Consider the following 13,597-nt stretch of genomic DNA (forward strand, 5'->3'; position numbering starts at 1 on the left):
TCAGCGATGATATATAATACGTTTTGTCAAATTCCAAATTTACATTTAACAAAATGTGTTATTTAGACGTGTAAATAAATAACAAATTATGTTCACAATAATAACCTGGTTCATCAAGAGCAGACTGCATCAGGAAGTCTGTACCATAGGTTTATATTTCGGGAATTATTGTCTCAAAATGTCTAATCACGCAATGGGTCAAATGATTCAGTTACATTACATTACAAGTCTTATTGGATGAGGCATTTTCTGTACAGGGGACTTTTATTAAGAGCCCCGACACTCGGTCTGAACATTAACACTGATTGCTAATTAATATGCAGCTCGTTAGCATGCTACAACAGACACACCTGCTCTGAATGTGGCAGTTGATTAGGCTCTGGGTTAAAGTTTCCACCAGGTACAGATCTAGGATTAGCTTGATGCAAACATGAACCCTTACTGAACATGTCATCAAATGGCTACCCAGACTATTTGCATTGCCACCCGCCCCCCCCACACCCTCTTATACGCTGCTACTACTCTCTGTTATTATCTATGCATAGTCACTTTAATAACATATTACCTCAATTACCTCGACACCGGTGCCCTAGCACATTGACTCTGTACCGGTACCCCCTCTATAAAGCCTCCACATTGACTCTGTACCGGTACCCCCTGTATATAGCCTCCACATTGACTTTGTACCGGTACCCCCTCTATATAGCCTCCACATTGACTCTGTACCGGTACCCCCTCTATATAGCCTCCACATTGACTCTGTACCGGTACCACCTCTATATAGCCTCCACATCGACTCTGTACCAGTAACCCTGTATATAGCCTCCACATTGACTCTGTACCGGTACCCCCTGTATATAGCCTCCACATCGACTCTGTACCAGTAACCCTGTATATAGCCTCCACATTGACTCTGTACCGGTACCCCCTGTATATAGCCTCCACATTGACTTTGTACCGGTACCCCCTCTATATAGCCTCCACATTGACTCTGTACCAGTACCCCCTCTATATAGCCTCCACATTGACTCTGTACCGGTACCCCCTCTATATAGCCTCCACATTGACTCTGTACCGGTACCACCTCTATATAGCCTCCACATCGACTCTGTACCAGTAACCCTGTATATAGCCTCCACATTGACTCTGTACCGGTACCCCCTGTATATAGCCTCCACATCGACTCTGTACCAGTAACCCTGTATATAGCCTCCACATTGACTCTGGACCGGTACCCCCTCTATATAGCCTCCACATTGACTCTGTACCGGTACCACCTGTATATAGCCTCCACATCGACTCTGTACCGGTAACCCTGTATATAGCCTCCACATTGACTCTGGACCGGTACCCCCTGTATTAAGCCTCGCTATTGTTATTTACTGCTGCTCTTTAATTATTTGTTATTCTTATCTCTTACTTTTTTTATAGGTATTTTCTTAAAACTGCATTGTTGGTTATGGGCTTGTAAGTAAGCATTTCACTGTAAGGTCTACTACACCTGTTGTATTCAGCATTTCACTGTAAGGTCTACTACACCTGTTGTATTCAGCATTTCACTGTAAGGTCTACTACACCTGTTGTATTCAGCATTTCACTGTAAGGTCTACTACACCTGTTGTATTCAGCATTTCACTGTAAGGTCTACTACACCTGTTGTATTCAGCATTTCACTGTAAGGTCTACTACACCTGTTGTATTCAGCATTTCACTGTAAGGTCTACCTACACCTGTTGTATTCAGCATTTCACTGTAAGGTCTGTTGTATTCGGAGCATGTGACAAATAACATTTGATTTGATTTGATTTAGGGGTGAAAATGCAAAACGGACCTAAGATCAGTGTCTAGGGACAACTTCACCGTACACCGTACACCGTTAAACCTGAAAAAGCAGAGCCTCCATCATTTATCTACCTCACCTGTGGTACAGTATATCCATAAGAGGGCTTCCATCATTTATCTACCTCACCTGTGGTACAGTATATCCATAAGAGGGCTTCCATCATTTATCTACCTCACCTGTGGTACAGTATATCCATAAGAGGGCTTCCATCATTTATCTACCTCACCTGTGGTACAGTATATCCATAAGAGGGCTTCCATCATTTATCTACCTCACCTGTGGTACAGTATATCCATAAGAGGGCTTCCATCATTTATCTACCTCACCTGTGGTACAGTATATCCATAAGAGGGCTTCCATCATTTATCTACCTCACCTGTGGTACAGTATATCCATAAGAGGGCTTCCATCATTTATCTACCTCACCTGTGGTACAGTATATCCATAAGAGGGCTTCCATCATTTATCTACCTCACCTGTGGTACAGTATATCCATAAGAGGGCTTCCATCATTTATCTACCTCACCTGTGGTACAGTATATCCATAAGAGGGCTTCCATCATTTATCTACCTCACCTGTGGTACAGTATATCCATAAGAGGGCTTCCATCATTTATCTACCTCACCTGTGGTACAGTATGTCCATAAGAGGGCTTCCATCATTTATCTACCTCACCTGTGGTACAGTATGTCCATAAGAGGGCTTCCATCATTTATCTACCTCACCTGTGGTACAGTATATCCATAAGAGGGCTTCCATCATTTATCTACCTCACCTGTGGTACAGTATATCCATAAGAGGGCTTCCATCATTTATCTACCTCACCTGTGGTACAGTATATCCATAAGAGGGCTTCCATCATTTATCTACCTCACCTGTGGTACAGTATATCCATAAGAGGGCTTCCATCATGTATCTACCTCACCTGTGGTACAGTATGTCCATAAGAGGGCTTCCATCATTTATCTACCTCACCTGTGGTACAGTATATCCATAAGAGGGCTTCCATCATTTATCTACCTCACCTGTGGTACAGTATATCCATAAGAGGGCTTCCATCATTTATCTACCTCACCTGTGGTACAGTATATCCATAAGAGGGCTTCCATCATTTATCTACCTCACCTGTGGTACAGTATATCCATAAGAGGGCTTCCATCATTTATCTACCTCACCTGTGGTACAGTATATCCATAAGAGGGCTTCCATCATTTATCTACCTCACCTGTGGTACAGTATATCCATAAGAGGGCTTCCATCATTTATCTACCTCACCTGTGGTACAGTATATCCATAAGAGGGCTTCCATCATTTATCTACCTCACCTGTGGTACAGTATATCCATAAGAGGGCTTCCATCATTTATCTACCTCACCTGTGGTACAGTATATCCATAAGAGGGCTTCCATCATTTATCTACCTCACCTGTGGTACAGTATATCCATAAGAGGGCTTCCATCATTTATCTACCTCACCTGTGGTACAGTATATCCATAAGAGGGCTTCCATCATTTATCTACCTCACCTGTGGTACAGTATATCCATAAGAGGGCTTCCATCATTTATCTACCTCACCTGTGGTACAGTATATCCATAAGAGGGCTTCCATCATTTATCTACCTCACCTGTGGTACAGTATGTGGAACAAACTTGCAGGTTCAACATATTTGTTTTCATTGAAATACAATAGTTGCTCTTGAATGAGATTGCCTAACTCAGTGGAACCAATGGAATTGTCCCAAAGGTGCAAACTCCGACCATGAGGCACTACAGAGACTTGATGAAAAGCTGAAAGCATTCGAAACCAGGTATGATCTCATCATACCTGAACATTCGTTAAACATCAATTCCTTTGTCTGAGTCTGTTAGTGTATGGTTCCATCCATCATCTTTGGCAAGATACGGACAAAAGACGCTGGTAATGTACCAAATAGCACCCTATTCCCTATGTAGTGCACTGCTTCCATATGGACCCTGGTGAAAAGTAGTGCACTGCATAGGGAATAGGGTGCCATTTGGGACGTACATGCTAATAATCCTGTTTCCATCCACAGTAGGAGCTCGTCCACTACTTTAGTTTGTTTGTGAAACCCTGTACACCGATCTGACCCTCACCATCCCTCCCCTCCTCCCTCTCTTACTCTCCTTCCTCACCATCCCTCTCTCACCATCCTTCCCTCACCAGCCCTCTCCTCCTCCCTCCCTTACTCTCCTCCCTCACCATCCCTCCCCTCCTCCCTCTCTTACTCTCCTTCCTCACCATCCCTCCCTCACCATCCTTCCCTCACCAGCCCTCTCCTCCTCCCTCCCTTACCTTCCTCCCTCACCATCCCTCCCCTCCTCCCTCTCTTACTCTCCTTCCTCACCATCCCTCCCTCACCATCCTTCCCTCACCAGCCCTCTCCTCCTCCCTTTCTTACTCTCCTTCCTCACCATCCTTCCCTCACCAGCCCTCCCCTCCTCCCTCTCTTACTCTCCTTCCTCACCATCCCTCCCTCACCATCCTTCCCTCACCAGCCCTCTCCTCCTCCCTCCCTTACTCTCCTCACTCACCATCCCTCCACTCCACTCCAATCCACTCCTCCCTCCCTTACTCTCCTCCCTCACCAGCCCTCACCTCCTCTCTCCCTTACTCTCCTCCCTCACCATGCCTCTCCTCCCTCTCCTCCCTCAGCATCCCTCCCCTCCCTTTCTCTCATCCCTCCCTCCCTTCCCTCCCTTCCTCTCTCCCCTCACCTCCTCCCTTGTTTCCTTCCTCCCTCTCTCGTTCCTCCCTCATTTCCTCCCTCAATATCCCTCCCTTCTGTCCTCTTCCTCCCCATCACTATGTCTCTGTCCTCTTCTTTACCATCACTCTGTCTCTGTCCTCTTCTTCACTATCACTCTGTTTCTGTCCTCTTCTTCACCATCACTCTGTCTCTGTACTCTTCCAGCCAGCTCATCTTTCCGCCAATTCACACCCACTGAAATGTAATTAACAGGCAACAGACTGCCAAAAGCTTGATGGAAGAGGAAGGCGAAAACGGAATTCTTTATTAATATTAACCTGAGATGAGCCTTCACCAGCGGATTGACATCCTGATGGTCTGCTGATGAAATGTCACCCGGCGCTCAAACACACACACACACACACAATGCGCTGCCGACCAAATTGCATTCCATCTCAGATCTCCACTTTTCATTCACACTCTGATTTGAATGTTAATCCGGCCTCTGTCTTCTTCTTCTCTCCCCGTAAGAGACCAGGCAGGCAACCAGCAGGGAAAGTTCACAGCGGTGGACTACAGATGCCTCAGTCTAGACGTAAAGGCCACCTTTAGACCAGTGGGAGGGTGAGGGAGAGTCTGGGATTAATAACACAAAGCTGCATGGTTGGTCTCCGACATCTTTCAAATCCTGATCTAATGAGAATTGCCTGTCACGCTGATGAAGGTCACTACTGGTGAGGTGTGGTGTTATCACGTGTTCTCTATACCGGTGAGGTTTGGTGTTATCAAGTCTTGTCTGTACGGGTGAAGTTTGGTGTTATCAAGTCTTGTCTGTACAGGTGAAGTTTGGTGTTATTGTGTGTTGTCTGTACCGGTGAGGTTTGGTGTTATTGTGTGTTGTCTGTACCGGTGAGGTTTGGTGTTATTGTGTGTTGTCTGTACCGGTGAGGTTTGGTGTTATTGTGTGTTGTCTGTACCAGTGAGGTTTGGTGTTATTGTGTGTTGTCTGTACCGGTGAGGTTTGGTGTTATCACGTGCTGTCTGTACTGGTGAGGTTTGGTGTTATTGTGTGTTGTCTGTACCAGTGAGGTTTGGTGTTATCACGTGTTGTCTGTACTGGTGAGGTTTGGTGTTATTGTGTGTTGTCTGTACCGGTGAGGTTTGGTGTTATCACGTGTTGTCTGTACCGGTGAGGTTTGGTGTTATTGTGTGTTGTCTGTACCGGTGAGGTTTGGTGTTATCACGTGCTGTCTGTACTGGTGAGGTTTGGTGTTATTGTGTGTTGTCTGTATCGGTGAGGTTTGGTGTTATCACGTGTTGTCTGTACCGGTGAGGTTTGGTGTTATTGTGTGTTGTCTGTACCGGTGAGGTTTGGTGTTATTGTGTGTTGTCTGTACCGGTGAGGTTTGGTGTTATCACGTGCTGTCTGTACCGGTGAGGTTTGGTGTTATTGTGTGTTGTCTGTACCGGTGAGGTTTGGTGTTATTGTGTGTTGTCTGTACCAGTGAGGTTTGGTGTTATTGTGTGTTGTCTGTACCGGTGAGGTTTGGTGTTATTGTGTGTTGTCTGCAATGGCAGAGGAAAACTTGGATGGTTGTGGCATAGCTACAGTACTGGAGCATCAGGAAGTCTGTACCATAGAAATAGATTTGCTAGAATGGACATTCCCTTTCAAGATAATGCTATGTGGTTGGTGGACTGGTGCGCGGTCATATTGACTGTACACCAACAGGAGAAATGGCTGTGGTTGGAGGTGCTTTGGGGCCATTTCTATGGTATGTACCGTCCCTCAACAGGATGGAAGGAAAGAGGAAAGTCTATCAGAAATGGCTAACGTTGAGTATCTGGGCTGGAGAGGGAAACATGTTGATGTTATCAGGGAAACAGAAAGCCATGATAAGAGGAGAAGGAAGTATTTGACTTTCTCCGGGAGACTAAGGAAAAAGTATAAATACTGGATCAGATAAACAATTTCTACACTCTCAGCACCACTCATCATATACATGTTTTACTCTACAAAAAGAGCTAACTAAGATAACGATTACAGCCATGATTAAATCATGGATATTAATTATGGTTACATTAGTGTATATCTAGATTAAATGAGCAGTTAACTAGCAATTCATATTCTTATTAACATACTGAAACACACTGTGTTACTCCATATCACGCTGTCTGAAGAATTATAGCACTTTATGTTACTGCACTGTCTTCACTAGCCGTCACCTGGTAGGACATTTTGGCTTCAAACACTTCTGCTCACAATTGGTAACTACCTAGTACCAAATGGTGCTTGGTGTGGTTGATTTAATGACCCCCTCCCCCACTCCATATGTAATTCATACAGTGTAACAGTGTTGTAGTACTCGAGTACAGGACTCAGACTTGATTCAGACTCAAGTCAAGATTTTCATGACTCGTGACGCCGACTGGGACCGGTGGTGATTCGGACATGGACTCAACCGGTTATGTCTTTGTTGTCAGAGAAATATATTTAGCATAATTCAACATACTAGCTGCAGCAGCAACTGTTACCTAGCATGTATTATCTAATTAGCCTTACAACACTAATGACAAGTAGCTTGTGAGCAGGGTTGGGGAGTAACGGATAACATGTAATCTGTTACATAGCATGTATTATCTAATTAGCCTTACAACACTAATGACAAGTAGCTTGTGAGCAGGGTTGGGGAGTAACGGATAACATGTAATCTGTTACATAGCATGTATTATCTAATTAGCCTTACAACACTAATGACAAGTAGCTTGTGAGCAGGGTTGGGGAGTAACGGATAACATGTAATCTGTTACATAGCATGTATTATCTAATTAGCCTTACAACACTAATGACAAGTAGCTTGTGAGCAGGGTTGGGGAGTAACGGATAACATGTAATCTGTTACATAGCATGTATTATCTAATTAGCCTTACAACACTAATGACAAGTAGCTTGTGAGCAGGGTTGGGGAGTAACGGATAACATGTAATCTGTTACATAGCATGTATTATCTAATTAGCCTTACAACACTAATGACAAGTAGCTTGTGAGCAGGGTTGGGGAGTAACGGATAACATGTAATCTGTTACATAGCATGTATTATCTAATTAGCCTTACAACACTAATGACAAGTAGCTTGTGAGCAGGGTTGGGGAGTAACGGATAACATGTAATCTGTTACATAGCATGTATTATCTAATTAGCCTTACAACACTAATGACAAGTAGCTTGTGAGCAGGGTTGGGGAGTAACGGATAACATGTAATCTGTTACATAGCATGTATTATCTAATTAGCCTTACAACACTAATGACAAGTAGCTTGTGAGCAGGGTTGGGGAGTAACGGATAACATGTAATCTGTTACATAGCATGTATTATCTAATTAGCCTTACAACACTAATGACAAGTAGCTTGTGAGCAGGGTTGGGGAGTAACGGATAACATGTAATCTGTTACATAGCATGTATTATCTAATTAGCCTTACAACACTAATGACAAGTAGCTTGTGAGCAGGGTTGGGGAGTAACGGATAACATGTAATCTGTTACATAGCATGTATTATCTAATTAGCCTTACAACACTAATGACAAGTAGCTTGTGAGCAGGGTTGGGGGGTAACGGATAACATGTAATCTGTTACATAGCATGTATTATCTAATTAGCCTTACAACACTAATGACAAGTAGCTTGTGAGCAGGGTTGGGGAGTAACGGATAACATGTAATCTGTTACATAGCATGTATTATCTAATTAGCCTTACAACACTAATGACAAGTAGCTTGTGAGCAGGGTTGGGGAGTAACGGATAACATGTAATCTGTTACATAGCATGTATTATCTAATTAGCCTTACAACACTAATGACAAGTAGCTTGTGAGCAGGGTTGGGGAGTAACGGATAACATGTAATCTGTTACATGTAAGGGAAAAAAATAACTGCCAACTGTAATCCATTTACGTTACAAGATAAAATATTGTAATCAAAATACAGATATTTTTGAAAAGAACTAAATGCTTACTTCGAGGATTACTTTTAAATTCAGAAAGGACGTTTTCTCAATGACATTCAAATGAGAATTGAAAAAAAAAGCGCAAATTTAAATTTGTTCGACCTGAGCGACTCTATGATGACCACTATGATGACACACCAAATGTGTTTGATGAATCGCGGGAAAAGAGTAGGAATTGGCTTTTGTAGGCTACAGTCCCAGCTATGTCTTCCAATGGTGCAACTGCTGTAATCTAAAAGTAACTGAATGTAAATCAGATTACGTTACTGAGGTAATCCAACAGTTACGTTACCGATTACAATTTTGGACAGGTAACTAGTAACTGAACCGGATTATATTTATAAAGTAACTAGGGACTTGGAACTCGACTCGGACTGGAGGTTTAGTGATTTAACTACACCACTGCAGTGTAATAACCATTTATATTACCATGTCATTTCTTAGTAAATATGGGTAATCTATACTATGTCATTTCTTAGTAAATACAGGTAATCTATACCATGTCATGTTTTAGTAAATACAGGTAATCTATACCATGTCATTTCTTAGTAAATACGGGTAATCTATACCATGTCATTTCTTAGTAAATACGGGTAATCTATACCATGTCATTTCTTAGTAAATACGGGTAATCTATATTATGTCATTTCTTAGTAAGTATGGGTAATCAATACCATGTAATTTCTTAGTAAATATGGGTAATCTATACTATGTCATTTCTTAGTAACTATGGGTAATCTATACCATGTCATTTCTTAGTAAGTATGGGTAATCAATACCATGTCATTTCTTAGTAAATATGGGTAATCTATACCATGTCATTTCTTAGTAAGTATGGGTAATCTATACCATGTCATTTCTTAGTAACTATGGGTAATCTATATGTCATGAAATAAAGTGTTACTGGAAAGACATCCCTAACTGAACCATTGTCTAAAGATGCAACGATAAGAGCACAGCTAGAAATAGCCTGGGTACCAGACCTGTTTGTGCTATCCTTCCACTACTGGCATATGACAAGGAGTGGCAAGGACTGGAATGATGGCACAAACAGGTCTGGTACCCAGGCTAAGCTAGGACCTAGTCACCGCCCCACATCCTACTCACCTGAGCGCGCCGTCTTTATATTGACCGACTGGAAGCCTCCGTTGAGGGCTGATGAGTCGATGATGTCAGAGTCAAAGTCCCGGTGGGTTTTCCGGTAGACGAAGAGCGCCACAATGACGGAGATGACCAGACACATTATGACAGCGATGACGATGCCTACGTAGAGCGCCATGTTTTCTGTGCTGGGGGCCGCTGTGACAGAGACACAGAGAGGGAGAGACACAGTGAGAACCTGGGGAGGTTTAAATTAAACCTGATTCATACTACAAGGCTGAACTAGGGCTGTCTTGGTCGACTGAGAGTAATCTGTTCTTTCGACCAATCGATTGGTTGAAATTTTAAAACATGCATTTCCCCATATATAGACACACTCTATGTGTTTGAATTAAATCAAATATATGTAGAAAACTTCGCCTGATGCTTTAAGCACTGCAATTAAAAATGAAGACACACAAATTACTAAAGAGGGAGCCAGAGCTCAATATAGCCTAATCAGAAGAAGAACAGTTTAATTTAATTCCTAATAAAGTCTTCATATCTCAAAATCAATGTCATGTGATTAATCAAAATTATCTCTAAATTAAAATGATACAAATCTAAAAGTAATATAAACATTGCAGCCCACAGTTAGAAAAAATCTTGATAAAAATAAATATCCTGTATCAACTATTAGCTGTAGGCTATTTGCTCAAGGGATAAAATGTAATCAGCTAGGCCTTTTTTTTAATGACATTTCCACCTGATCAGAGAATTACATTTTTTCCCCTTTCACACTGAGTGGTTATCGAAAGGGAGAGCGCTGGAAAGATTTTTCCAATAGGCCACGTTGAGGAACTATTGTCATTCTCAGTGGATGTAAAAACATACTTATTTTACTTGCTTTTTGGGGTGAAGAAAAAATGACTTTGAGAAGCTCCACCGAGATGGTGAGTTACGACAATCAGAAACAGTATCAGATCCCCAAATGGGAACATTTATAGGCCTACATTTGCACACAGGCCAGGTAGCCTAGGCCTAGTTCTATGTGTAATAAGATGCATGTTCTTACTCAGGAATGACAGGAGCCTTCAAACAAAAGACAATTAATAAATTGACAACTTGTAAATGGAAACTAAATAGTGTAGCCTAGGTTGTGCGCTGTGCAAACAACGTGTCCACTCCTACAATGACAACGGTGGGACTGTAATAATATATTGAATGGATTAACAGAAATTACCATAACCATGCAAACATTGTAGATTAGAAATTATAGTAATTAACAGTACATGTGATACTGGTGTGCCATCCCCAAGACTTTCACAACGGATTAGTCCACTCAGACAGGTGTCACTCAGACAGGTGTCACTCAGACAGGTGTCTATATAAAATATATTGCTACTGCTACTACTGCCACTGCTCGACTAAAAAGATCTCAGTCGATTTACAGCCTATCGACCAATCAATCGACCAGTCGACTAAATGGGCTCAGCCCTGGGCTGAACCGAACGTACTGTGCTGGCTTGGACATGATCTGTTCATATTGGTCTTTTCCAGCACGATTCCAGCCACTGTGCTGGATGGATTGCGTAACAGGCAGCACAGTACAGCTCCGTTCAGCTTGGATTGTCTCAGTAGTGTGAAAATGTTATTAGAATTTGCATTTCATTTCTCGCAATGGAGATGTTGGCAAACATGACTGAGCAGGTCAGCGCCAGCATTACAGACAGGAAGCCAAAGTCAACAGGAAAGAATTTATTTCAAACTGTTAGAATAGATTAGCAACAGTTGCTAATTTGAATAAACATACACACACACCTATCACCCAAGACACAATCCTTTATTTAATGAGGCTATGAAGGATTTCACGAGAACCCTGACATCTTTCCTTAATTTCACCAAAATAATTGCAACAGCACTAAGCTTCATTCAAAACAAATCTCCCTCCTCTCCTGTATCCCATTTCCCCATAACATGGTGGAGATTTTCACTTTCGGGTTTGGTCCACTAGCTTCAAACAGCTGTAAAAACGACATTTATAGTTACTGGAAAGATTTAGATTTAAGTTAAATGTATTTTCACCAAAGAAAACAAGTGATAGACAACAACACAGAGGCTTATATGAAAACCACACCACAAAGAAACACAATATACAATATATAAAGTCAAAAATATCTAAAGATTTGTTAAAACAGATATCACAACCTACTGATTATAAATTAATTGATCAGTAATCCCGAAAAAACATTAGATTTGTTTTGGTTAAATGTGTGTGTGTACATGTGAGTGTGGGAGAGTCTATATGGAGGAGAGTAGTTTGGTTAATCAGGCTGATCCCCACACTTCATGGATGACATTTATTGAGTAGTTTGGTTCATCAGGATGCCACCCAGTCTTCATGGAGGAGATTACTGGGTAGTTTGGTTCATCAGGCTGACCCCCAGTCTTCATGGAGGAGATTACTGGGTAGTTTGGTTCATCAGGCTGACCCCCAGTCTGACCCCCAGTCTTCATGGAGGAGACTACTGGGTAGTTTGGTTCATCAGGCTGACCCCCAGTCTTCATGGAGGAGATTACTGGGTAGTTTGGTTCATCAGGCTGACCCCCAGTCTTCATGGAGGAGATTACTGGGTAGTTTGGTTCATCAGGCTGACCCCCAGTCTTCACGGAGGAGATTACTGGGTAGTTTGGTTCATCAGGCTGACCCCCAGTCTGACCCCCCAGTCTGACCCCCAGTCTTCATGGAGGAGATTACTGGGTAGTTTGGTTCATCAGGCTGACCCCCAGTCTTCATGGAGGAGATTACTGGGTAGTTTGGTTCATCAGGATGACCCCTAGTCTTCATGGAGGAGACTACTGGGTAGTTTGGTTCATCAGGCTGACCCCCAGTCTTCATGGAGGAGAATACTGGGTAGTTTGGTTCATCAGGCTGACCCCCAGTCTGACCCCCAGTCTTCATGGAGGAGACTACTGGGTAGTTTGGTTCATCAGGCTGACCCCCAGTCTTCATGGAGGAGATTACTGGGTAGTTTGGTTCATCAGGCTGACCCCCAGTCTTCGCTTGAAGTTATTTAGGGATGATGTTGTTTTGGCAATGTGAAGATATGAATTCCAGAGTATGGTACCTCTGTATCTGATAGAGAATTGACTATTTGAGGTGCGGCAGTGGGGAGGGTAAAGGTTATCGTATGTGTTGAACAGATGGATTTCAAAATTAACCTGGAAGAATCCATTGAAGGGTTTAGGTAAACTGTCTCGGCGGTATGAGTATTTGTAGATGAAAGTGCATAATTGCCGAACATTAATGTGGTAAAGAGACACGATATTGAGTTTCTTAAACAAAGGTGCAGATGGAGCCAGGTAATTAGAGGGAGGTGACTAGTCTTGCAAATGTTTTTTTGTATGATGAGTAATTTGTGTAGGTAGGAGGCATATGTACTGGTCCTGCCAATAATACAGTAACTAATATATGGGTAAATTAAGCTATAGTATTGAGTTAGGAAGCAAGCCTGATCATCTTTCTGATGATACCAACAGATATCATCACTGTGCTGCAGACAAATTGAACATGATCTTTACGGATAACTTTTCATCAAATAGAACTTGTTCCATTTCATTCCCACCAATTAAGATTCTCGCCATTTTTCTTGTATACAATATTTCTTATTATTACTAGTGATTAGAATTAATGTACATTTAAAGATAATTTGTTTATCTGGAACCATTGAGAAGATTTGGCAATGCCTGAGTTAGCTTCTTTAATTTGTGAATAAAAAGTGTGAAAATCTAATTGGTATCATCAGCAAAGAGAATGGGAAGTACGAAAGAAGACCCAGCAACAAGGACATAGATATATATTAAAAATAACAAAGGTCCAATTATCGAACCCTGTGGGACACCACAGAATATCTAGATGTAGATGCACAGCCGTTTGCATAAACACATTGTTCTCTA

General features: G+C 42.1%; 1 protein-coding gene across 1 annotated transcript in view; it reads right to left on the reverse strand.

Annotated features, from left to right (window-relative positions):
• The window catches only part of LOC139410603 (unc-5 netrin receptor Ca), a 196,974-nt gene that overhangs the window by 41,391 nt on the left and 141,986 nt on the right, over positions 1-13,597 (reverse strand). The window contains exon 9 of the mRNA XM_071155911.1: positions 9,668-9,859. Coding sequence (XP_071012012.1) covers positions 9,668-9,859 — 192 coding nt within the window. The remainder of the gene's footprint in view (positions 1-9,667; positions 9,860-13,597) is intronic.

Source organism: Oncorhynchus clarkii, chromosome 6, assembly GCF_045791955.1.
Source record: "Oncorhynchus clarkii lewisi isolate Uvic-CL-2024 chromosome 6, UVic_Ocla_1.0, whole genome shotgun sequence".
Lineage (NCBI taxonomy): Eukaryota > Metazoa > Chordata > Actinopteri > Salmoniformes > Salmonidae > Oncorhynchus > Oncorhynchus clarkii.